The 26195-nt window shown below is 44.6% G+C and overlaps 1 protein-coding gene across 2 annotated transcripts; it reads left to right on the forward strand.

The window, feature by feature from the left end:
- The first annotated feature begins 762 nt into the window (after positions 1-762).
- On the forward strand, positions 763-25567 carry LOC115159436 (oxysterol-binding protein 2-like). Of its 2 annotated transcripts, none has more exons than XM_029709151.1 (14): positions 763-1524; positions 3079-3365; positions 11264-11514; positions 11753-11921; positions 17472-17595; positions 17876-17945; positions 18103-18237; positions 18811-19056; positions 21599-21719; positions 23406-23509; positions 23921-24016; positions 24152-24336; positions 24533-24753; positions 24913-25567. In XM_029709151.1, the coding sequence occupies exons 1-14, from the start codon at positions 1364-1366 to the stop codon at positions 25053-25055; spliced, it is 2313 nt and encodes a 770-aa protein (XP_029565011.1). In that variant the 5' UTR covers positions 763-1363; the 3' UTR covers positions 25056-25567. The 2 variants fall into 2 exon arrangements, with proteins under 2 accessions (XP_029565011.1, XP_029565012.1); XM_029709152.1 differs by having other exon boundaries at positions 764-1524; positions 3160-3365.
- Positions 25568-26195: the final 628 nt, after the last annotated feature.

Genomic DNA, 26195 nt, shown 5'->3' on the forward strand with positions numbered 1-26195 from the left:
ATTTTACTAGGCAAGTCAGTTAAGAACACATTCTTATTTACAATAACGCCTACCCAGGCCAAACGCTAACCCAGACGACGCTGGGTCAATTGTGCACCGCCATATGGGACTCCCAATCACGGCCGGTTGTGATAGTGAATGGAATCGAACTAGGGTCTGTAGTGATGCCTCGGTATCCCAAATGGTGCTGCCTATAAAATGTATATTTTGTTTTGATATAGAAGGTGATGTGTCGGAACTAGAATATTTCAGTGGTATTTCTGCTGTATGCAGCCTTGACAGATCCCATGGAATGATGTGGCGCACTCTAGGCTGTTAACCTATTTTCCCCTCATGTTATAGCCCTATTCGGACGGTATTACTAGAGACGTTGGTTTTGTATTTATTATCCAAGCATGTACGTATTTCAGAGGAGGATTCACACAGGATTCGTTTTTTCTACTGCCCCCTGTCATTCTTACTTTTTTTATTGACTCTTATGATGGAAGCCTGGATGTTTTTATTGTAGTTGTGAAGATATTTCAATGTCATGTCTAGACGATACACTGACCAACTCTTGCGTGGGTGCTAAATGTATAGGTCTCCCCATAATATTTAAATTGATGAAGTGTGATTATATTCATTATTTTAGAAATCCCTCCGTAGTAGACGTCATTCCTAATAACAATGCATCACATCCTGCTGATTTGAGCTGCCTGCCCCGATCCTCTCTCTCCCTCGCCTGCTCCACTTCCTCTTCGCTATAAAAAAAAAATACTAGTGTGTGTTTGGTCTTCGGTCTTGTGTGTAGAACAGCTCAGCCGACATTCCTGGCTGTGCCCCTCCCATTTCGCTCTCTCCGTCACTTAGATCGCTTTTTCTTTGTTGTGAAAGATGCGAGAATTTGCGTTTTCGAAGTAGACTACGGAAAATAGTTTCATTCGTTTAAAAAATAATGAATGTTAGGAGTTGAGGAGTCGATTCCTAGCGCAATCGAAGCTTGACACCCATAAATGAGAGTCGACAACGGGAATCGACGGTCAATGAGTCGAGGAATCGATTATTTGAGAGTCGACTCCCCTCCACTATTTACGTGACACACTCCCCTTACTTTCATCAGGACCAGTGCTGAAGGCTCAACTAGGTTAGGAGGAGAAGGTTAAACACGCTCTTCATCGCCGTGGCAACCCCTCTATCTAGCTGAACGACTAATAGCTATTACAGTGGGTTACCTCATCGGCGTTAACGTTACATGATGGGTAAAGCAGGTGCGATGTTGGTCTTTCGTACTATGAATCATAGGCAAGCTAGCTAGCTGTATCATTTCTCCACACAGAGCAAGCTACAGCTGTGTTGATTCCATCTACCGCTGACAGTGGGGCAAATGAGTGAACCGGTGAAGAGTTTGCCTTCCCCTACTTCTTCAGGGGGGCAACCTGCGGGGTCTGATACCTACAAAGGCTGGCTGTATAAATGGACAAACTACTTGAAGGGCTACCAACGCCGGTGGTTCGTCCTTAGCAACGGCCTTCTGTCATATTACAGGTAATATTTGCTAGCAGCTAGCTACGCGCTAGCTATCTACTGTAGATGTCAAATCAGGCTAGCTAGCACTGCATTAATCCTAGCAAAATCAAGTGGTTTCAAACCAATCCCACAGTGACTGTTATTTTAGATTAAACATGTAGTTGACAGTCTATAGAATGTGCTTGACGTTCATAATGTATATAAATGCAGTGACTTTTTAACTAACATAGCTAGCTAGCTAGGTTGGCCAATATTACTCATCAAAACAAGTATCTTATCTGTTTAGATAACGTTATGTGGCAATTAAGAACTGCATGCCACGAGCTTCATCCCCTCCCATTCCCACAGGAAGGTAATTCTCCAGTCACAGTCAATGACATGGCATAAATGCAGAATGAGCTAGCTGGACACAATTAGCATAACCCCCCAAAATATCTAGCTAGCTAGAAACGGACCAGACTCCAAATGAATATAGATTTTCGCCCATATGATGTAGTCATTGATATTTTTGCAAATGTCATGTAGAGAATTGTTATAGATGAACCTGTGAATAATATTTTAGATTTCTAGATAATATTTTGGAACATTTAATTTATTTATTTAGACCTAGATATGTTCTATTCCAGGAACGACTGTCATTGTATGTAGTGTAGTATGCTCTATGTAACAAGTAGGGTCCTAACATTTCATTATGATGATGATGATGATGATAATGTATGACATGTTTTATCTGATGCATCAAGATGCTTTAAAAATGTGTGAAAGTGTGGTCCTCTGATTCAGTAATGGCCAGTTGTTAGGCACATTTCCCTGAAACCAGTTAATAGTGAGTGATGTCAGTCAGTGTTATGCACATTCATTGTGAGGCATTTGTCAGAAGTGTGTGTGTGTGTGTGTGTGTGTGTGTGTGTGTGTGTAGGCTGCCCTACAGTCTCAGGTGGGAATGCACAGCTCTGCTGTTATGTCATTCACAACAAAGAGAGATGGACACAGATAGAGAAAATGAAAAGCATAGAGGCAAGGACTGGTGGTGAATGCAAAAACTTCCATTCAGTCATTCAGTACCACAGACAGTACCGCAGCTGTAGCCTCCCCAAGGCTGTGGGGCGCATACCGTTTGATCACATTAGACTTAGAACCTAATGTAGGAGCTGTCGTGTTCACTGTGTTTTTATAGAGCCTAATGGAGGAGCTGTTGTGTTCACTGTGTTTTTATAGAGCCTAATGGAGGAGCTGTTGTGTTCACTGTGTTTTTATAGAGCCTAATGGGTTTTATGCACTGCTCCTTTGTATATTCAACTCTACTTTCCCTCTCTTTCCACTCTCCTCTGTGGCATGTGTGTTTATGTAACTGTACTCTCGAGTACTACCACTGTATAAAGAGTTTATGCCCTGACCAACGCATGCACATTGCGCCGACACGCACACACGGACACACTTCCAAGCACTCACATCTGCTCAGCTATGTTCAAGTGGGATACTTCTATGAAATATTAAACAATTGCATGTGTGTGGATTTGTGTGTGTGCGAGAGTATGCATGCCCTGTTATGTATCATTTCTGTCTCTGTAGAACTAGATTTAGTCAGCAGCCTCTTCTCCCCTGTCTCTGTGTGTACGTGTGTCTGTGTGTGAATGTGTCTCTGTGCATTAGGACTCAGGCAGAGATGGCCCACACTTGCCGTGGCACCATCACCCTGGCGACGGCACACATTGAGGTGGGTGACACCTGCCACCTGGTGCTGACCAGCGGAGGGCGGAACTACCACCTGAAGGCCACTTCCGATGGGGAGAGTCAGCGCTGGGTCTCGGCTCTCCAACAGGCTAAGGCCAACACCACTCACATGATGCACCAATCAGGTGCGAGCAAGAGGAAAATCCTATTTGGGTGGATTGGGAGGTTTTAAACGGGAGAGTGGGTAAAAAATGCTTAGCTTCGTATATATTTAGAAATAACGAAAGTAGGACAAAACTGTAGGAATTGTGGCCGTACTACTGTACAGAACACAGTGATTTGTGACCCTGTTGAAAGGAAATGGACTATAAATTATGAAAAAGTTATATCAAACCAATATGAAACTCACTGGGATATTTGCCCTTTGGGCTTTCTTCTCATTCAAGGCGAGAATGTATATTGCAACGTTGACTAACCTTTAAAGCATCCACTACTTTTCTGAAAATTATAGGGTTAAGGACCTGAGGTAAACAAATCGTAGTGTAGTATTCAATGTCAAGGTTACCAGTGTTATTCGTGCATCAACCACAAGGTGGTGCACTTGCTAAACAAATGGAACAATTATCCCTGTTTTCTCTATATATAATGCAACATTTAAATTTAATTTTACTTTGGTGGTTTGTTGTCTGTTCTCTTAAAATCTTCCAGTGCTATCATGTGGCCTTTCTGCACATTGCATTGCTAAGTAGGCACACTGCTCTAGGGTCCTTTAAAATACATTGGCTTGATTGAACAGTCTAATTCTGAGCTATGTCTCCACCAATTGCTGGTCTCAGTCCAGGTCTCTGATTTGCACTTCGTGGGCATGTGGAAATGAGGGTGACTGCCAAGGATGGTGCAAGGGTACAGTTTGTAATGGCGGCCCAGTCTCTCTCTCTCTCTTACTCACTCTTTCACATCTAATTTCCATCTTCCCTCACATACTTGCTCTCTATTTTCCTCCCTCCCCCTCCCTTTTTTCTGAATATGACGCCAGCCAGAGCTGAATGAAGTGATCCTCCAGCATTTTAACTCCTCCTCCCACTCTGCTATGGAGAGTGAGAGGGAAAGAGAGGAGGAAGTAAGAGAAGGTGAAGGAGAGAGAGGCAGGGGAGTAAGAGGGAGGGTTGCTTCATATTTTCATTGAGAGAATTTTCTTTCCGTCTGCACTGTAAGGAGAAGAGAAAGAGATTGAATGCAGCCTCTGTAATGAATTTTCCTCTGTAAGTATTGATTACCTGCTATAATTATATTGAGGACAGAAATGTCAAGTAAGCTATAGTGGAGGGGTGTGTGTGTGTGTGTGTGTGTGTGTGTGTGTGTGTGTGTGTGTGTGTGTGTGTGTATTCCCTGTGTTGTAATGTAAGGTGTTTTTCTTTTGTCCTCATGCTAATTCACTTTGACAGTAAGTGGGGTAGGCTTATTTCTGTATGGGACTTTACTAGTGTGTGTGTTTATGAACTATGACAGATTTCCCAGTAGTGTGTCACAAGATTGATGAGCTGAACACCAATCAACCTCATTGGGCCCCTTATTTAATTTTTCAGCTGCACAATGGGACAAGTGTGATTTACCTGCTACTTTGTTATTTGGCATCTTTTATATGTTCGCTTTTCTTGGCGGAAATGCTGAGTCGACGCTCTCTCTTTTTCCTCCTTATTGATTTGAACTGACCTAAATATGACAGATGGTGGTAATAGGTCTATTAAATGTAAAGTATGTTTTTCTACAGATAGGGTTTATGGCAGATTTTTCTCAGGCTCTGCATTCATAGGAGAGGGGTGGGCCTCTGTCCCCAGTAGTTTTACCTCTGGAAGGTTGGTTTGTCTGCGTATGCTTGTGTGTTTATGAACATGGGTTCAAACTTTAAAGTCCTTTGTTTCTTTATTCAACCTTTTATTTAACTAGTCAATTATTATTTACAATAACAGCCAGGCAAGTGGCTAGGGTCCGTGCGGCCAAACAAACATATGTAGCAATAAAGCTAGGCTAAGTCAACAGGATTTGAAGGGTTTGAGCCCATTTAGATGGTTTTACATTTGCCCATGGCTCAAAGTGCTTACAGTACAGTGGACACTGATGGTGCAATAATGGTTATGTCAGTAAACGTACAGTTAAGACTATAACTGTTCCCTGAAGGAGGGAAACGAGGTACAACATAGCTATGTGGCGTTCGCGGGCTAGCGCCCTCTACTAAAGAACATTAGAATCACACCTGACAAGGCCAATGAATACCGTGCCTCACCGAAATCCCCGCCTTCCACACAGATTCCTTCAATTCAGTATCGCTCTTCAATGAGCCCAGAACTAGGCGGTGCGGGGTCAAACAGATGTTGTACCTTGTTTCCCTCCTTCAGGGAACAATAGTCATAACTGTACCTTCCCTTTCAGTCTGTCAACTCGGTACAACATAGCTATGGGGACGTGAAATCAATCCCTAAGCCGACCACAGCGGACCCCAAATTAAATGGCCCACTGCAGACCTCCCAGAGCCCGACAGGAAAACCTGCAGTACCTGGGTATTGTTCAATCTGCACGCTGCTTAATGACCCTCTTTTGCCCCAGCCGTAAGCATACTGTGGGCTACACTGGGGGCAGTGACATCCAGCAATAAAACCTCACAAAAGTGTGTGGTGGCGCCCAACTCGCCGCAGCACAAATATCTCCTACAGGCAACCCTTTAAACAATGGCCAAGACGCTGCCAGACCCCAGGTGGAGTGGGTGTGTACACCGTTAGGTAATCCCTGCCTTTTGCTATCATATGCCAGAGAAATGGCCTCCACAATCCAGTGGGAGAGACACTGCTTAGAAAGCACTCTACCATGAGTCAGATTAGCAAAACAGACAAAAAGTTAGTGACGGACACCCCTGACCAGTCAATGTACATGCGTAGCGCTTGTACCAGACACAGGGCATGTAACCTCCTCAGAAGCATACTGAGGAAGCGAAAAGCTCAAAAGCTAGGGACCTGTAGGACATAGTCATGACCTTAGGGACGAAGGCCGCATTAGGACGCAACGTCACCTTCAAGTTGCCAAGGGCGAACTTCATACAGGAGGGGTGCCAGACCTGCCAATGTGCCTGGAACAACAGGTCCCTGCGCAATGGGAGTTGCCACCGGTCCCCTTCTAAAAGGCAAATGATCTCCGTGAACCACGACTCACCTTCTCCAGCGTGGGCTGAATCAGGTTGACTTGGGGAAACGTGCAAAGGAGGGTCCAAGGCCACTGGTGCGCGAGAGCATTTGTTCCCAGCAGAATACTCAGGTCCCTTATTGAGAAAAACAGCCGACAATACGCAAAGGTCTATATCGACCCAGCCAAACATTTCCCATATCTGGGAGACCCCCGAGAACTGGACCCCCCTCCACCCAACTTAGATATCAGATTCGCACCCGCGTTGATGCGTCGCCCGGAGCGAGGGAAAGTGTGCACCGCTCCACAGCAGTAGGGAGCGAGCTAAGGATAAGAGGAAGCGAGAACGCACCCCTCCCTATCTGTTGACCTGTCCCGCTGTCGGTCCTCACCAGCACCTACTGGCCGGCCAACAACAGGACAAAGCTCCAGGTAACTGATGTGCAGTATGCTCTGCGACCCTGTCCACAACCCCCAAATTAAGCTCCCCACCCTCGAGGGGATGCATCTGTCATGATCACCTTGAGGGATATAACTCGAACCATGGGGGCCCCCAGTGACAACAGCCACGGGTCCCTCCACCGAGCCTGTAGGCATGACGGGGTGAGCGGTTTAGATGGCGCAATACGTCCAAGAGAGTGTCTATCACCTACTGCTGGAAGGGTCGCAACAGCCCATAGCGAACCACTGCTATCATAGATGCCATCATCCCTAATAGGTGCAGGCACTGGTGAAAATGCACTAGGTGACCTAGCCAAAATTGGACCAAGCAAAGCCGGAAACCGGAGGCACGATTCTCAACTGAGTCTAACTTGTGACCCAGAGATGGAATGCGCTGAGATGGAGTCAAACAGCTCTTCTCTTGATTCACTATGAAACCCTGAGACTGAACATGGGAAACCAGCAATGATGCATGTAACACCACATACTCCCTCGACTCTGCTACCACCAGCCATTTGACCAGGTAGTCCAATATACTGAGCCCCAGACTCTGCGTAGGTGCCAAACCCGCCTCCACAACTTTAGTGAAAGTGTGAGGCGAAAGGGAAATCCCAATAGGGAGGAACAGAACTCGTAGGCTACAGCCTCGAAATTGAACCTCAGGAACTTTCCTGTGAGGGGGGTACATGGCCACATGACAGTACTCGTCCTTCAGGACGATGGAGGTGAACCAACCGCTGACTAGAACAACCGGTTGTTCGTGAGCATTCTGAATTTGTAGACCCTGAAGTGGGTTTATCACCTGTGGAAGGCGGGGCTTCCGGTGAGGCAGGGTGTTCATTGGCCTTGTCAGGCATGATTCTAATGTTCTTCAGTAGAGGGCGCTAGTGCGCAAACTCCCCATAGCTGTGTTGTACCGAATTGACCAACTGAAAGATAACTAGCTACATTACACTCCTAAAGCTGTGTTATACTGAGTTGACCGACTGAAACATAACTAGCTACATTACACTCCTAAAGCTGTGTTATACTGAGTTGACCGACTGAAAGATAACTAGCTACATTACACTCCCAAAGCTGTGTTATACTGAGTTGACCGACTGAAAGATAACTAGCTATATTACACTCCCAAAGCTGTGTTATACTGAGTTGACCGACTGAAAGATAACTAGCTACATTACACTCCCAAAGCTGTGTTATACTGAGTTGACCGACTGAAAGATAACTAGCTACATTACACTCCCAAAGCTGTGTTATACTGAGTTGACCGACTGAAAGATAACTAGCTACACTACACTCCCAAAGCTGTGTTATACTGAGTTGACCGACTGAAAGATAACTAGCTATATTACACTCCCAAAGCTGTGTTATACTGAGTTGACCGACTGAAAGATAACTAGCTACATTACACTCCCAAAGCTGTGTTATACTGAGTTGACCGACTGAAAGATAACTAGCTACATTACACTCCCAAAGCTGTGTTATACTGAGTTGACCGACTGAAAGATAACTAGCTACATTACACTCCCAAAGCTGTGATTTTAACAGTATCAGTCTTATGGTTTCTGCTCTAATTCCCTAGTCAATGAGGTTGGGCACCAGTAAAGAGCTGCCACCATATTAAGGAGTTGTACATCCTAACAGTGACTGATATTGTTCTGGTATTGTTTTTGTCCCATCAGAAGTTCACCAGATTGGGGTTTACTGAAGTCATTTGTGTGTGCGTGTACGAGCGTACTTGCGAGCGAGAGATTGTATGGGCTATGTGTGTGTCTGCGTGTGATCGGCTTTTGGGTGATTTGCTTATTATAACTACAGAGGTCTTCAGTAATGACATCATAGGTGATAATAGATTGTCACACCAGTTGTTAAACTGGATGGTAGCTCTGCTGCGATCTCCATCATCTGTCAGGGTCTTATTCTATTCTAGTAACACTATCTGGTATCTTTTCTGTCGCCGTCCCTATTGTGGGTTCCCTTTCCATCAGCTGTAGGGGTGGATCATAGTGAGATGTCTCAGAATCAGGGCCAACAAGGGCCATCTCGAACAATTATCTGCTGACGTGTTTTCTTCTGACACCCACACATGACACATGCCAGTGATGATAGGTACTTAACGATTGCGCGCGCACACACATACCATGCAGCCCTCCTCCTGTCCTACTGTATCGCAGATGTTTCTCACAGTCCATTTAGACTACGTTATCACAGTTTGTGTCTTAGCAGGGGTGTGCCTATTCATACAGACTTGTTTTGGTGACTATGTAGATGCAGTTGTTAACTACCTGGTGTCATAGCAGTACCATGCCGAGCAGCTGTCGGCGGTACGTGTGTGTGTGTGTGTGTGAGAGAGAGATGTCTCCTGGGCACTTTTATCTTTCTCTCTCCCACTGTGCTGTATATGGGTCATCGGACCAATGCAGATGCCTGAAGTTTTCACTCTCTCGTTTTAATCGCACGCCGAATACAACAGGTGAAGACCTTATAGTGAAATTCTTACTTACAAGCCCTTAACCAACAATGCAGTTTTAAGAAAAATACCGAAAGAAAATAAATAAAAGTAACAAATAATTAAAGAGCAGCAGTAAAATAACAATAGCGAAGCTATATACAGGGGGTACAGGTACAGAGTCAGTGTGCAGGGGCACCGGTTAATCGAGGTAATTGAGGTAATATGTACATGTAGGTAGAGTTATTAAAGTGATTGTGCATAGATAATAACAGAGAGTAGCAGCAGCGTAAAAGATGGAGGGGGGGGCAATGCAAATAGTCTGGGTAGCCATTTGAGTAGATGTTCAGGAGTCTAATAGCTTGGGGGTAGAAGCTGTTTAGAAGCCTCTTGGCCCTAGACTTGGAGCTCCGGTAGCGCTTGCCGTGCGGTAGCAGAGAGAACAGTCTATGACTAGGGTGGCTGGAGTCTTTGACAATTTTTAGGGCCTTCTTCTGACACCACCTGGTATAGAGGTCCTGGATGGCAGGAAGCTTGGCCCCAGTGATGTACTGGGCCGTACCCACTACCCTCTGTAGTGCATTGCGGTCAGAGGCCAAGCAGTTGCCATACCAGGCAGTGATGCAACCCGTCAGGATGCTCTCGATGGTACAGCTGTAACCTTTTGAGGGTCTGAGGACCCATGCCAAATCTTTTCAGTCTCCTGAGGGGGAATAGGTTTTGTCGTGCCCTCTTCACGACTGTCTTGGTGTGCTTGGACCATGTTCATTTTTTGGTGATCTGGACACCATGGGAGTACTTCACTGTGCACTGGAGCTCCAAGGCTGCTCTGCCTGACACTGGCCTAGATTCAGAAAACCTACCTGCCTGAATGGGAGATTGTAGCGTATATATGAATGCATGTGTCACGTGAAGCAGGCAAATGCAGGAGCTGATGGATTTGGCCCAGTAGGATCTACTGTAGGCATTTGTGATTTTTACATTGTTTATGATCAAATTTACTCACAACCACTAGAGCCACAACAGTTTGACCCAGTTGTAGAAATATCCCCATGTAAATGAGTAGCCTACTATTTATATCTCTCTATTTAAAGTGTCATGGTTTTAGAACGTTATTTGTAGATATCACTTGTAGTGTCATTAGTATGTAAGAGTTCTGAGGTGTCAATGATGTAGACTCCAGGTGACGTTGTTGTTGTTGTCGGATGCAGATGGCAGGGTCGGGGTGACCTTGGTGACCGTGGCGGGTGGTCAGACACCAGACTCCAGAAGCTCTGAGATGTCTGTAACACTGCTGCTCTTTCTCTCACTGGGAAGTCCTTTCTCCCTGTCTCTGGGTTCCTTAAGGTCCATATAATGATCCCTCCCCAGGAATATGTCTGTCTCTGCTGGTACGGGCCTATTTATTTCCTCTCAGCTGCCTGTGACTGATGGCCCTGTTCATACCAACACGGGGAGGAGCGGAGGGAAGTGAAGTGCGTCATCTTTTTTTCTCCCTCCCGCTGCTAAAAATAACCCTGCAACTGCATGGGCCTGTGTTTCCACGGCAACGGTGGAAATGTCATTCACAGCTTTCTGCTGGCGAGGGCAAGGGGGAATGAGGGGGGGCAACGACAGTGTGTAGAGTTAATATATCTTTCCATCCCTCACACTCTCTCCATCTATTCCCATACATGACTTCACGTAATAGCTCTCCATCGATCCCTCCCTTTCCTTTGTCTCCATGTCTATTTGTCAGTGTGAAGTTGTTTTATATCTGAGTGCGTCACAATTATAAGTGTCCACAGTATCTATGCCTCACCTTCTTGGAACATAATGGAAACTTAAATGAGTGTGACCGTCCTACGGCATGAAAGAAAATAACACTTTCCACCCTCAAAATCAATCATAATGTCTTCCACTTACTGACTGAATCAAGCTATAAGTGCTATTCTAAGAATCTGGCTTCGTAAGCAAATGCCTGAATGCATGGTAACTCAGTGCTCTCTGACTCTGCCTTCCACCGTGGCTGGTCTGCAGATGACTCTGGAGACGAGGCCCCCGTGCCCCAGCCAGACCGGGCCCTGACCCAGGGGGCTCTGAAGACCCTGGCCAGTAAGCTGGATGACCTGAGCACCTGCAACGAGCTAATCGGCAAACACGGCACCGCCCTGCAGCGATCCCTCAGCGAGCTCGAGGACCTACGCACGGCCACCGACGGCACCGACAAACTCAAGACTGTCAACGAGCGTGCCACGCTCTTCCGCATCACCTCCAATGCTATGATCAATGTGAGGACCGACTCACTGCTGCTAACACTTTGCTAACATTTCAGTACAACGCCTACTGGCTACTTCAATCGATCTTTCTGTATGACCAATGCTATTAGTCAATCTAATGCTTTAATCAATACAACAATATAAACTCTCAATACCACGATCAATAGAAGTGTTTATTACATAATGACTGTGTGGTGTAGCTAAGCTCTGTAGATGTGTTATGGATGTATTATCACCTCTGTGGCTGCAGGCCTGTCGGGACTTCCTGGACGTAGCAGAGACACACAGCCGGAGGTGGCAGAGAGCCCTGCAGTATGAGAGAGAACAGCGCCACCACCTGGAGGAGACTATTGAACAGCTAGCCAAGCAGCACAACAGCCTGGAGAGGGCCTGGAGAGAGGCTCCCAGCACACACCCAGGTCAGAGGCACACACACACACACACACACACACACACACACACACACACACACACACACACACACACACACACACACACACACACACACACACACACACACACACACACACACACTCTGCAATCTGTTCTCTCCTCTCATATTTGATAGTGCAACTGATTAGAAAACACTGTCAATGGTTTAAGCTCTTACTGTGAAGGTAGTTTGATGCAGTTTATTGCTTGGTATGGATTGGAATCTCACAAGAAGCTGGCCCTCCTCTCGTCATCCCTGGCACTGCACGCAAAGTAGGCACTGTATCAGTGTGATTATGTCGCTGGTTTGTCTTTCAGAATTTCATTTATATCATACACGCACTCAGGTTAGAAAATCAGATCTACACAAACAAAAACACAAAACACAACCCCGCCCTGTGCAACTGGGTCCTGGACTTTCTGACGGGCCGCCCCAGGTGGTGAGGGTAGGAAACAACATCTCCACCCCGCTGATCCTCAACACTTGGGCCCCACAAGTGTGCGTTCTCAGCCCTCTCCTGTACTCCCTGTTCACCCATGACTGCGTGGCCATGCACGCCTCCAACTCAATCATCAAGTTTGCAGACAACACTACAGTGGTAGGCTTGATTACCAACGACGACGAGACGGCCTGCAGGGAGGAGGTGAGGGCCCTCGGAGTGTGGTGTCAGGAAAATAACCTCTCACTCAATGTCAACAAAACAAAGGAGATGATCGTGGACTTCAGGAAACAGCAGAGGGAGCATCCCCCCATCCACATCGACGGGTCAGTAGTGGAGAAGGTGGAAAGTTTTAAGTTCCTCGGCGAACACATAACGGACAAACTGAAATGGTCCACCCACACAGACAGCGTGGTGAAGAAGGCACAATTGTGCCTCTTCAACCTCAGGAGGCTGAAGAAATTTGGCTTGTCACCTGAAACACTCACAACTTTTACAGATGCACAATCGAGAGCATCCTGTCGGGCTGTATCACAGCCTGGTACGGCAACTGCTCCGCCCATAACTGCAAGGCTCTCCAGAGGGTAGTGCGGTCTGCACAACACATCACCGGGGGCAAACTACCTGCCCTCAGGACACCTACAGCACCCGATGTCACAGGAAGGCCAAACAGATCATCAAGGACAACAACCACCCGAGCCACTGCCTGTTCACCCCGCTATCATCCAGAAGGCGAGGTCAGTACAGGTGCATCAAAGCTGGAACCTAGAGACTGATCTCAAGGCCATCAGACTGTTAAACAGCCATCACTAACACAGAGTGGCTGCTGCCAACATACAGACTCAAATATCTGGCCACTTTAATACATTTCATACATGGATTTAATAAAGGTATCACTAGTCACTTTAAATAACGGCACTTTAATAATGTCTACATATCCTACATTACTCATCTCATATGTATATACTGTATTCTATAACCTCTATTGCATCTTGCCTATGCCGCATGGCCATCACTCATCCATATATTTATATGTACATATTCTTATTCATCCCTTTACGTTTGTGTGTGTATAAGGTAGTCATTGTGAATTTGTTAGATATTACTGGTCTGTCAGAACTAGAAGCACAATCATTTCACTACATTCGCATTAACATCTGCTAACCATGTGTACAGTTGAAGTCGGAAGTTTACATACACTTAGGTTGGAGTCATTAAAACTCCTTTTTCAACCACTCCACAAATTTCTTGTTAACAAACTATTTTTATTTTTTTATTTCACCTTTATTTAACCAGGTAGGCTAGTTGAGAACAAGTTCTCATTTACAACTGCGACCTGGCCAAGATAAAGCAAAGCAGTGCGACAGAAACAACAACACAGAGTTACATAGAATAAACAAGCGAACAGTCAACACAATAGAACAAAAATAAAGTCTATATACAGTGTGTGCAAATGGCATGAGGAGGTATGGCAATAAATAGGCCATAGTAGCAAAGTAATTAGAATTTAGCAGATTAACGCTGGAGTGATAGATGAGCAGATGATGATGAGCAGATGATGGTGTGTAAGTAGTGATACTGGTGTGCAAAAGATCAGCAAAGTAAATAAAAACAATATGGGGATGAGGTAGGTAGATTGGATGGGCTATTTACAGATGGACTATGTACAGCTGCAGGGATCGGTTAGCTGCTCAGATGGCTGATGTTAAAAGTTAGTGAGGGAAATGTAAGTCTCCAGCTTCAGCGATTTTTTTTTTTAATTTTTTTAATTTTATTTTATTTTATTTTATTTTATTTTTATTTTTTTTAAACATTTTTTTTGCAATTCGTTCCAATCACTGGCAGCAGAGAACTGGAAGGAAAGGCGGCCAAAAGAGGTGTTGGCTTTGGGGATGACCAGTGAGATATACCTGCTGGAGCGCGTGCTACGGGTGGGTGTTGTTATCGTGACCAGTGAGCTGACATAAGGCGGAGCATAGACTTGTAGATGACCTGGAGCCAGTGGGTCTGGCGACGAATATGTAGCGATGTAGTATATGCAGCCGACTAGAGCATACAGGTCGCAGTGGTGGGTGATATAAGGCGCTTTGGTAACAAAACGGATGGCTCTGTGATAGACTGCATCCAATTTGCTGAGTAGAGTATTGGAAGCTATTTTGTAGATGACATCGCCGAAGTCGAGGATCGGTAGGATAGTCAGTTTTACTAGGGTAAGTTTGGCGGCGTGAGTGAAGGAGGCTTTGTTGCGAAATAGAAAGCCAATTCTAGATTTGATTTTGGATTGGAGATGTTTGATGTGAGTCTGGAAGGAGAGTTTACAGTCTAGCCAGACACCTAGGTATTTGTAGTTGTCCACGTATTCTAGGTCAGAACCGTCCAGAGTAGTGATGCTATTCGTACGGGCGGGTGCGGGCAGCGAACGGTTGAAAAGCATGCATTTGCTTTTGCTAGCATTTATGAGCAGTTGGAGGCCACGGAAGGAGTGTTGGAGGCCACGGAAGGAGTGTTGTATGGCATTGAAGCTTGTTTGGAGGTTAGTTAACAGTGTCCAAAGAAGGGCCAGATGTATACAGAATGGTGTCGTCTGCGTAGAGGTGGATCAGGGAATCACCCGCAGCAAGAGCGACATCGTTGATATATACAGAGAAAAGAGTCGGCCCGAGAATTGAACCCTGTGGTACCCCCATAGAGACTGCCAGAGGTCCAGACAACAGGTCCTACGATTTTACACACTGAACTCTATCTGCGAAGTAGTTGGTGAACCAGGCGAGGTAGTCATTTGAGAAACCAAGACTATTGAGTCTGCCAATAAGAATATGGTGATTGACAGAGTCGAAAGCCTTGGCCAGGTTGATGAAGACAGCTGCACAGTACTGTCTTTTATCGATGGCGGTTATGATATCGTTTAGTACCTTGAGCGTGGCTGAGGTGCACCCGTGACCAGTTCGGAAACCGGATTGCACAGCGGAGAAGGTATGGTGGGATTCGAAATGGTCAGTGATCTGTTTATTAACTTGGCTTTCAAAGACTTTAGAAAGGCAGGGCAGGGTGGATATAGGTCTGTAACAGTTTGGGTCTAGTGTCACCCCCTTTGAAGAGGGGGATGACCGCGGCAGCTTTCCAATCTTTAGGGATCTCGGACGAAATGAGAGGTTGAACAGACTGGTAATAGGGGTTGCAACAATGGCGGCGGATAATTTTAGAAAGAGAGGGTCCAGATTGTCTAGCCCAGTTGATTTGTACGGGTCCAGGTTTTGCAGCTCTTTCAGAACATCTGCGATCTGGATTTGGGTGAAGGAGAAGCTGGGGAGGCTCGGGCAAGTAGCTGCGAGGGGTGCGGAGCTGTTGACCGGGGTTGGGGTAGCCAGGAGGACAGCATGGCCATCCGTAGAGAAATGCTTATTGAAATTTTCGATTATCATGGATTTATCGGTGGTGACCGTGTCGCCTATCCTCAATGCAGTGGGCAGCTGGGCCAGATGTTAACAAACTATAGTTTTGGCAAGTTGGTTAGGACATCTACTTTGTGCATGAAACAAGTCATTTTTCCAACAATTGTTTATAGACAGATTATTTCACTTATAATTCACTGTATCACAATTCCAGTGGGTCAGAAGTTTACATACACTAAATTGACTGTGCCTTTAAACAGCTTGGAAAATTCCAGAAAATGATGTCATGGCTTTAGAAGCTTCTGATAGGCTAATTGACATCATTTGAGTCAATTGGAGGTGTACCTGTGGATGTATTTCAAGGCCTACCTTCAAACTCAGTGACTCTTTGCTTGACATCATGGGAAAATCAAAAGAAATCAGCCAACACCTCTGATTTTTTTTTTTGACCTCCAGAAATCTGGTTCATCCTTGGGAGCAATTTCCAAACGCCTGAAGGTACCACGTTCATCTGTACAAACAATAGTATGCAAGTATAAACACCATGGGACCACGCAGCCGTCATACCACTCAGGAAGGAGACACCTTCTGTCTCCTAGAGATGAATGTACCTTGGTGCAAAAAGTGCAAATCAATCCCAGAACAACAGCAAAGGACCTTGTGAAGATGCTGGAGGAAACAGGTACAAAAGTATCTATATCCACAGTAATACAAGTCCTATATCGAATTAACCTGAAAGGCCGCTCAGCAAGGAAGAAGCCACTGCTCCAAAACCGCCATAAAAAGCCAGACTATGGTTTGCAACTGCACATGGGGACAAAGATCGTACTTTTTGGAGAATTGTCCTCTGGTCTGATGAAGCAAAAATAGAACTGTTTGGCCATAATGACCATCGTTATGTTTGGAAGAAAAAGAGGGAGGCTTGCAAGCCGAAGAACACCATCCCAACCGTGAAGCACGGGTGTGGCAGCATCATGTTGTGGGGGTGCTTTGCTGCAGGAGGGACTGGTGCACTTCACAAAATAGATGGCATCATGAGGAAAGAAAATTATGTGGATATATTGAAGCAACATCTCAAGACATCAGTCAGGAAGTTAAAGCTTGGTCGCAAATGGGTCTTCCAAATGGACAATGACCCCAAGCATACTTCCAAAGTTGTGGCAAAATGGCTTAAGGACAACAAAGTCAAGGTATTGGAGTGGCCATCACAAAGCCCTGACCTCAATCCTATAGAACATTTGTGGGCAGAACTGAAAAAGTGTGTGCGTGCAAGGAGGTCTACAAACCTGACACAGTTACACCAGCTCTGTCAGGAGGAATGGGCCAAAATTCGGCGAACTTATTTTGGGAAGCTTGTGGAAGGCTACACGAAACGTTTGACCCAAGTTAAACAATTTAAACGCAATGCTACCAAACGCAATACTAATTGAGTGTATGTAAACTTCTGACCCACTGGGAATGTGATGAAAGAAATTAAACCTGAAATAAATCATTCTCTCTACTATTATTCTGATATTTCACACTCTTGAAATAAAGTGGTGATCCTAACTGACCTAAGACAGGGAATTTTTACTGAGATTAAATGTCAGGAATTGTGAAAACGGACTTTAAATGTATTTGGCTAAGGTGTATGTATCCTCCCGACTTCAATTGTATGTGACCAATACAATTTGATTTGATTTGAATGATCTTGTGTCCCTGGCAGACGGGGGTGAGAGGAGGCGGGAGGGAGATGCCAGTGATGAGAATGAGGACACAGAATTTTTTGATGCCGTGGAGGACTCCCCTGCTTTCATCACAGTGACTGCCACTGACCACACCCAGCACAGGTCAGTCGGGGTCGCTGGGATGAAACCCTGATGAAGGAAGGTTTGCTGTTGAAACATTAGTTTCATGTATTTTGCATCGGAACTGTGAGAATATATGGCTTTTCTTTTCTCAGTCAGGGTCGCTGACCTAATTTCTACTGATCATGGGGCCAAGTAGAGTTCATTCATATAGCTATGTAATATGACGATGCTAGTATAATTCATTATACTTCTTTATGTCTAATGAATTCATTGTACTGTGTTTTGTGTATGCAGTAGTCATAGTGCGTTTGTGTTTCAGACGCTCAGCCAGTAACCAGAGTATCATGAGCGGACAATTACCCAATAATGAATGGAGCCACGACGAGAAAGTGAGTCTGCAGGCCTTTACATACCCAGCCGTAGTAAACTATGGACAACTGTATCTTACCTTAGGGCCTAAGGGATTATATGATACAGTATTTAATGGTGAGATCTATCCTATAATACCTCAGCTTACCTGACTGTTTGACATGTATTTGTTCTCAGGACGCTGGCTCCGACAACATGCAGCTGCGCAGAGTTAGACGCAGCCGCATCCCAGACAAACCCAACTACTCCCTCAACTTGTGGAGCATCATGAAGAACTGCATCGGCAAAGAGCTGTCCAAGATTCCCATGCCTGTAAGAGAAACGAGAAGTGATTCTGCAGTCTGTACTAGTATTTGCACTATGGAGTGTGTGCGTATTAAATGCAAGCTCCAGTAATCAATCACATTTATTTTATAAAGCCTTTTTTACATCAGCAGTTGTCACTAAGTGCTTTACAGAAACCCAGCCTAAAACCCTAAAGAGCAAGCAATGCAGATGTAGAAGCACAGTGGTTAGGAAAAACTGTAGAAGGCAGGAACCAGGCTCCAAGGGGTGGCTAGTCCACTTCTGGCTGTACCGGTTGGAGATTTAAAGACTGGTTCATAGATGACCAGCAGGGTAAAATAATAACCATGGTGGCTATAGAGCACAGGTATTCAAATCTGCTGGTTTTCTGTTCTACCTGATAATTAATTGCTCCCACCTGGTGTCCCAGGTCTAAATCAGACCCTGATTAGAGGGGAAGAATGAAACAAAGCAGTGGGACTGGCTTCCAAGTCCAGATTTGAATTTGAGGGCTATAGATGGTGCAACAGTTCAGCAACTCAGTTGGGTCTAACTCCAATGTGTGTGTGTGTGCGTGCGGTCCTGCGTGTGTAACCTCAGGTGAACTTCAACGAGCCCCTGTCGATGCTGCAGCGTCTGACTGAGGATCTGGAATACAGTGACCTGCTGGACCGGGCGGCTCGCTGTGAATCCTCCCTGGAGCAGATGTGCCTGGTGGCAGCCTTTTCTGTGTCCTCCTACTCCACCACCATCCACCGCACTGCCAAGCCCTTCAACCCCCTGCTGGGGGAGACCTACGAGCTGGACCGCCTGGACGACTTCGGCTACCGCTCCATCTGCGAGCAGGTCAGACACAGCACACGCACGCAAACACACACTCTCTCTCTCTCTGAAACATATGTCTGAGATGCACAGAGGGATCTTTTTATAAATAATGGGGCCAATGGGTGACATTGGGATAACAATTTCTAAATGGTTTGAAATTAAAATAAAAAGCATTTTCATGCAGTTCCACATGTACTAAAAGTGAAAATATATCCAAATTGGCCCATAACTCCACCTAAACAACAAGGACTATACATCCTTTAAGCAGGGTTCATACAGACATTGGTAAGTCAAATTCAAGGACATCATGGAACTTTTTCAAGCACTTAATATGAGGACGACAATATTGAAGTTGCGGGAAACAAACGAAAGTGGCCACATTTCTCACAAAAACAGATAAAAAAAGAAATCATGAATAATTATAAGGGAGCAGAATAACATATAAATTGGCTACAATAATTACAAGAACTTTAAGCACCAAATTGAGGAAATGTCTGTTCCAGTAGTAGGCCTAATCCAGCACTTGAATTTTGTTATTACATTACCAGATCATATTGTGAATAAGCCCACTAGGATATTTATTTTGTTGTCAATATATCCAGAATAATTAATAGGAATAGAGTCTATCCTAACAATTGCGCACAGTAGACAAAGACATATGAAAACACAAACTCATTACCTTGATGCTTTCCATGATAAATCTAACGAGACCCTGCTCTAAATCAAGCAGAAAATAACAGATGATCAACATCAATTCGCTAGGGATATTCGATCCAACGTGGATCCAGCCACAACTGTCTTCACCGGCGTAAGGAATGAGACACCAAAATATTCTGGACATTCTTCGCGAACACCTTTTTTCCAGCACTTGTGCTATCACAACAGCTTTTTGTCACTTGACTGTCACTCGGAAGATTCCTTCCTGGATCAGGAAGGAATCTTCACGCAGTAACTAATCAGCTGGACACCAAATGCGCATCCAAAAGGTACTATGCATAATTATTGAAGAACCACCTTAATGACAGTATGGATTTAGCTTTTAAGTATCAAGGAAAGATGACTTTCGGATAGAAACATTCGATTTTGCCATCGCATACATTATTTCAGATTTGTGTGCCCAAGAAAACTGTTTTCAAAACTGTCCGAAAGCTAGATCCAGGATTCTTACAGGGTTCAAGTTCAATGTCTATTTTAACTTATTAATGATTAATGTATGATATTTCGACAACTTACACTGCCATAAATGCAAGGACAGAAAAGTAATGTTTTATGTCACCCGATTTTGTTAAAATCCATCAAGACACCCACCATGATAAAGGGTTAAACATGGGTTTTAAATCAACTCATGACTTTTATTGAATATAGCTATGATCCCCTTTTATCTTAATGTAATGACATGACATTTTTTTATCAATAACTTATCAAATGCTGTAACAGGTTCCTCACTAGTAGCCTAGTTTATAGAAAGACCCAGAGACAGACAGAATAAAGTCTACAGCCCCACAAACTAATGACTAGGCATGTGACAAATGGTCATTTTTTCTTAACTTTTAAACTGCCATTTTTTATCGGTTTCCCGTTAAAACGCTAAGAAAAAATCAGAAATATCCATGTGAATTCACAAAGCAGCTGTGCGGCTGCCAACATCTTTTTGGGTCTCACGGTGCATCCCTTTTGGATGGTTAAACATTGCACCTGTACTACCATTACTGTACGTCAATTCCACCTCACAAAGTTTTCATTTCCATCTCATTTAACTTCTCAAAGTTTTCCCATACAGGACTTCGCTGCTGTCGCTTGCCTTTCTCTATCATTTTTCCAACTCTTAACGACGATGACGTATTGCTGGAGAGTCGACTCCAAAATAATTGATTCCTCGACTCCTTGCACATCGACTCTCATTTCTGAGTGTCAAGATTCGATTGCACTAGGAATCGACTGCTAAGATTCAGTATTTTTGGAACGGAGAAGACTGATTATTTGCCATACTTTCGAGAACACAAACCCTCGCATCTTTCATAGAGAGAAGCGAGTCGCACAGTATAGGCAGGTCAGCCACAAAGCAGTCAGAACTGTTCACTAGGCATATCTTTCGGCAATCAAAACCAGTATCTCGCAATTTCTTGGCTCGCAACTTCAGTAAAGCATGGCCTATCATCAAAGAATAGGATATTCTACACGCAAGACCGAAGACTGAACACACACTCGCATCATTAGTGAAGAGAAAGAGCAGGTGAGCCAGAGCGAGGGAGAGAGAAGAAGGGGCATATGTCTTGGAAGCCTCGCAAATTCACCAAAGTAGCCTAAAGTTCACCTCTTCCTCTCTGGTTTTATTTAAATTACACAACTTCCCCAGGCATTTATAGCTTATCGTCTAGTTGGGCTATAACACGGAAAATAATGTTTTTTGTGATAACTGCACTGTGATTTTAATTTTGTGGGAGGAAAAAAAAAACCCACTGTTTTTCAGTCAGAGATTTTTCTTCATGTTAAGGATCCCAATTTTATTTCAGTGTTCACATCCCTATGTACTGACAATGTCATCCTCCTCCTGCTCTCTCAGGTCAGTCACCACCCCCCAGCCGCCGCCCACCATGTGACGTCACAGCGAGGCTGGACCCTGTGGCAGGAGATCACTATCGACAGCAAGTTCAGAGGGAAATACATTTCTGTCATGCCATTAGGTGAGCCATGCATACCCACTACATGAATGTTCCTCCGATATGGAATAATTGTTGGTTACACATACAGAAGCATGTCACATAGCTATTCTTAAAAAATTCACATTTTGCAAGTGGTGGTCAGTGCCATTTAAGATTAGGGAGGACAAATGTTTTTTTAATGAGCATGGACTTATTTCTATTACAGCATATTGGATGACTGTCATTCATATTCCATTCACCCAGCTCAATGTAACATTGATAGGTTTAGGCTACTACTGTACATACTCAAATATTCCCTAGACCCATCATGAGGTTGTTACAACCTAGCCTACGAATGAAAGTTTACAATGTAGGTTCACAGGTCGAGAGAAATATGTGAGTAATCAAGATGACAAACAGTGACACATTCAATACCGCCTTGCACACGCTTGCCTGCATCTAGCTGACCTAGGGTGTAATCATTAATCCAAACAGTTGCCAACGAGTGTTTCTATTGGACAAATTCAGGTATGTTTATCCCCGTTCCGTTTGCTTCCATTTAAGGAATGTTTTTCAACAGAATCGACGGAATGAATACACCCCTGATCACCTGCAAACACAGTTCACTTTCATAGCAGCTACATACAAACAGCATGATCACTTTTCTCGTTGTATAATTCCTTATCGATTCTACGCACTCTCCTCCTCTCACCTTTTTATTTCACTTCACTCATTGCACAACACAACAGCTGTCTGTGACCAGGCGAAAAAACCTCTCTAAGCCAAACCTTCATATCATAACCGCTAACTGCTACACAGTCTACATCGCTGTGTCACCATATTAGCTAACGTCATAGTCAGCATAGCTACTAGAACTAACGCTTTAGTAAACCCACAATCATGCAGTACAGTGTATAGTCAACAAGTAGTTTAGCAGTTACACCGGTAGGCCCCATTGGCAATAAATTAATAAAACCAAAAGCTTACCTTGACTTGGAAGATTTTCAGTGTTGGATAGCCATAGCCAGCTAGCTAACATAGCATCCTTCTCTCTTTGAGTTGGGTGTTTGAGTAGGCTAAACTAGCTAGCTGCATTCCCTAGCTAAGTAAGTGAAAGTGTAAAAAATTCAACAAAATATAGCTAGCTCTCTCTCTCTCGCTTCTTTTTCATTTGTGAAGAAATTAATTTGTTCAACTATTGTATTTCTCTCTCTTTGAGTCAACAACTCACCACATTTTATACACTGCAGTGCTAGTTAGCTGTAGCTTATGCTTTTTGTACTAGTTTCAATTTCTGATCCTTTGATTGGGTGAACAACATGTCAGTTCATGCTGCAAAAGCTCTGATAGGTTGGAGGACGTCCTCCGGAAGTTGTCATAATTACTGTCTAAGTCTATGGAAGGGGGTGAGAACCATGAGCCTCCTAGGTTTTGTTTTGAAGTCCATGTACCCAGAGGAGGACGGAAGCTAGCTAGCTAGCTGTCCTCCGGCTACACCATGGTGCTACCCCAGAGAGTGCTGTTGAGGCTACTGTACACCTTCAGTGTGTTTTAGTCAATTATTTGGTGACATTTGAATATATTTAGTATAGTTTTATCTAAAACGGATAACTTTGTTTATGTTTCACAATTTCTTTTTTATGAAATTTCCAGAGGAGGATGGTCCATTCCTTCCTCCTCTAAGAAGCCTCCACTGGCTGATTATTTTAATGATCTATTTCTCTCTAGGCTGTATCCACCTGCAGTTCCACTCCAGTGGGAATCACTATGTGTGGGGCAAAGTCACCTCCACAGTGCACAACATCATAGTAGGAAAACTGTGGATTGACCAGGTATGTCTCTCACATTTTTTATGTGTGTTTGTATATTTGTGTTTGATCTGTTTGTCCATACTGTTTGTAGATGTGTGCGGTGTTTTGCAGAATCTGCCCCGTGGTTTCTGCCTTCCTCTACTGTCTCTCATTATGTCGGCAATATTCATCATATTTGTTTTCTCCCATTTGTCTCCATCCCTTTATGCACTGCTCTGCTATTCTCACTCTTAACAGTGTCCCGTACTATGATTATTGACATCCATAGTAAATTATTACGATAGACTGCTAACATTGATAAACTAGAAATATTGCATGTTGTGGATATAAGGCATGTTGGCATGTTGTGGAAAGTATGTAAATATTGCTAAAGCTAGGAGAATCATCAGCCTGAGGCTTGGGATAAAATAGCCTGTGTTTTTCTCTCTGTAGTCTGGGGACATTGAAATAGTCAACCACAGGACCAAGGACACCTGCCACCTCAAGTTTGTCCCTTACAGTTACTTCTCCAGAGACCTCCCACGCAAGGTAAATCCATGGTTTGCCCTCTGCCCTTTGGGTCTCTGTGCTGCATGCGGAACAGTTGAAAAAGCTAATGAAAAAAAAACTGTCAGTCCTTACCATCTTCAATGTCTCCTCCCTCTTCTGGTGTTGTGTCTCCAGGTGACAGGTGTGGTAGCAGACAGCGAGGGCACGGCCCACCACATCCTGTCTGGGACCTGGGACGAGAAGATGGAGAGTGCCAAGATAGTAGAAAGCAGCCGGGGATGTGGAGGGTCAGAGGGCAAACAAAAGACTGTCTACCAGACCCTCCAGCCCAAACTGCTGTGGAAGAAATACCCACTTCCGTAAGATCAGCCTGCCTGCATATTATGAAGTCAGCCTTATAGCACATAATGCACGCTAACCTATTTATACAAGTTATTTGATTCCTCTTGCATCCTCGCACATTATCTTACTTCCACCTCTCTACCCGTTGCTACTCGCCCTCTCCCTCTCTGTCCATTCTATCTGTCTCACCTCAGTGCCTTCTCCACCCACCAGGGAGAATGCTGAGAACATGCACTTCTTTTCCTCCCTGGCCTTGACCCTGAACGAGCCTGAGGAGGGCGTGGCCCCCACTGACAGCCGCCTCAGGCCCGACCAACGGCTGATGGAGGCGGGGCTGTGGGACGAGGCCAACGCCCACAAACAGCGTCTGGAGGAACGACAGAGGCTGGAGAGAAGGAAGAGGGAGGCACAGGCCACACAGGCCCTGGAAGAAGGTGAGGAGGGGAGTGAAAGTACTAGATAAGACATCTCAAGAGAGATTACAGTATAGAAACTAGGAAAAGAAAGTATGACAATTGTGATACAGTGTATGTCAGCAAAATGTTACCCATATTGAGGAACATCTGTGTATGTTTGTGTCTCTGACTCCTTAGGGCAAGACTTTGAGGGCTTCCAGCCACTGTGGTTCGAGAGGAGGACAGATGATTCAACTGGGGAGAGCACTTACGTGTACAGGGGTGGATACTGGGAGGCCAAAGACGGACAGGACTGGAGCCAATGCCCTGATATCTTCTAAGGCTCCGCCCCTGGGACTGTGACATCATCACTGGAGGGCCGAGCTGAGGGACCGATCGACAAGCAGAGGGAGGATCCACACGCTGAAGACGCATGGAGATGTGGACAGCTCTTTGTCTGTGTATGTGTATTTGTGTGTGTTCCAGAAAGACAGAGCCCTCCATTGAGAATAATGTAAACTTCCCATACTTCAGGAACTGGGATATAAACATCATCTGTCCCCCTCCCCGATGTAGTTCTCTAATCAAACATGCTCTATATCATAACACCTGTGTGTTACTCACTGAGTGAGTGTGTGAGTGTGTGTGCAACAGCGTGAGTGAGAGAGACATAACTATTTATTAGAGAATATTTTGAGTGTGAGGGAAAGAGTTAGAAAATAGCTACTGCATGGAAAACCATATTTATTTGAGCTGGTATGTATGGTGGTGCCTGGTGCCCCATTGATCTGGTAATAAGGTAATAACTACCGTAAGTATATAATATTATACAATAATAGGCAGAGGCCAGAAGGAAAGTAAAAGAGTTTGGGTTTTGGTGCTAGGATAGGATGTCCTGTTCCTCTGAGCTGGTTAGGAACAAAGTGTTCCTCCTGCTGGAGATATAGGGGACTGCATTTATGTTGCACTGGCCAATAGTAATGTCAGGAGATAAAGCTCCCCCAGGTTTGTCTAACTGAAAGGTTATGAAACAAAAAGCTGCACATAGAAATAGAATAACCAGAACAGACATGACTCTACTTCAAGTATCTCCAATATACTTTACATATCTATATGTAACATTATGTTTCCTTCCATGCAACAACTAGGCACTCCCCAGGTTTGTAACAAACTGCTTTTCTGCAGTGCATGAAAACACAGGTGTAGAGGACGCTGGTATCACTATGGGCACTTTTGATTTAATATCTGTACAGACATAATCTCTGAGTGTCACGCCCTGACCATAGAGAGCCCTTGGTTCTCTATGGTATTTAGGTCAGAGCGTGACTAGGGGGGTGTTCTAGTCATTGTATTTCTATGTTGGTGAGTTGTATGGTTCCCAATTAGAGGCAGCTGGTAATCGTTGCCTATAATTGGGGATCATATTTAGGTAGCCTTTTTCCCACCTGTGTTTTGTGGGATATTGTTTTGAGTGAGTGCAT

This window comes from Salmo trutta, chromosome 23 (genome assembly GCF_901001165.1).
Source record: "Salmo trutta chromosome 23, fSalTru1.1, whole genome shotgun sequence".
Taxonomy (NCBI): Eukaryota; Metazoa; Chordata; class Actinopteri; order Salmoniformes; family Salmonidae; genus Salmo; species Salmo trutta.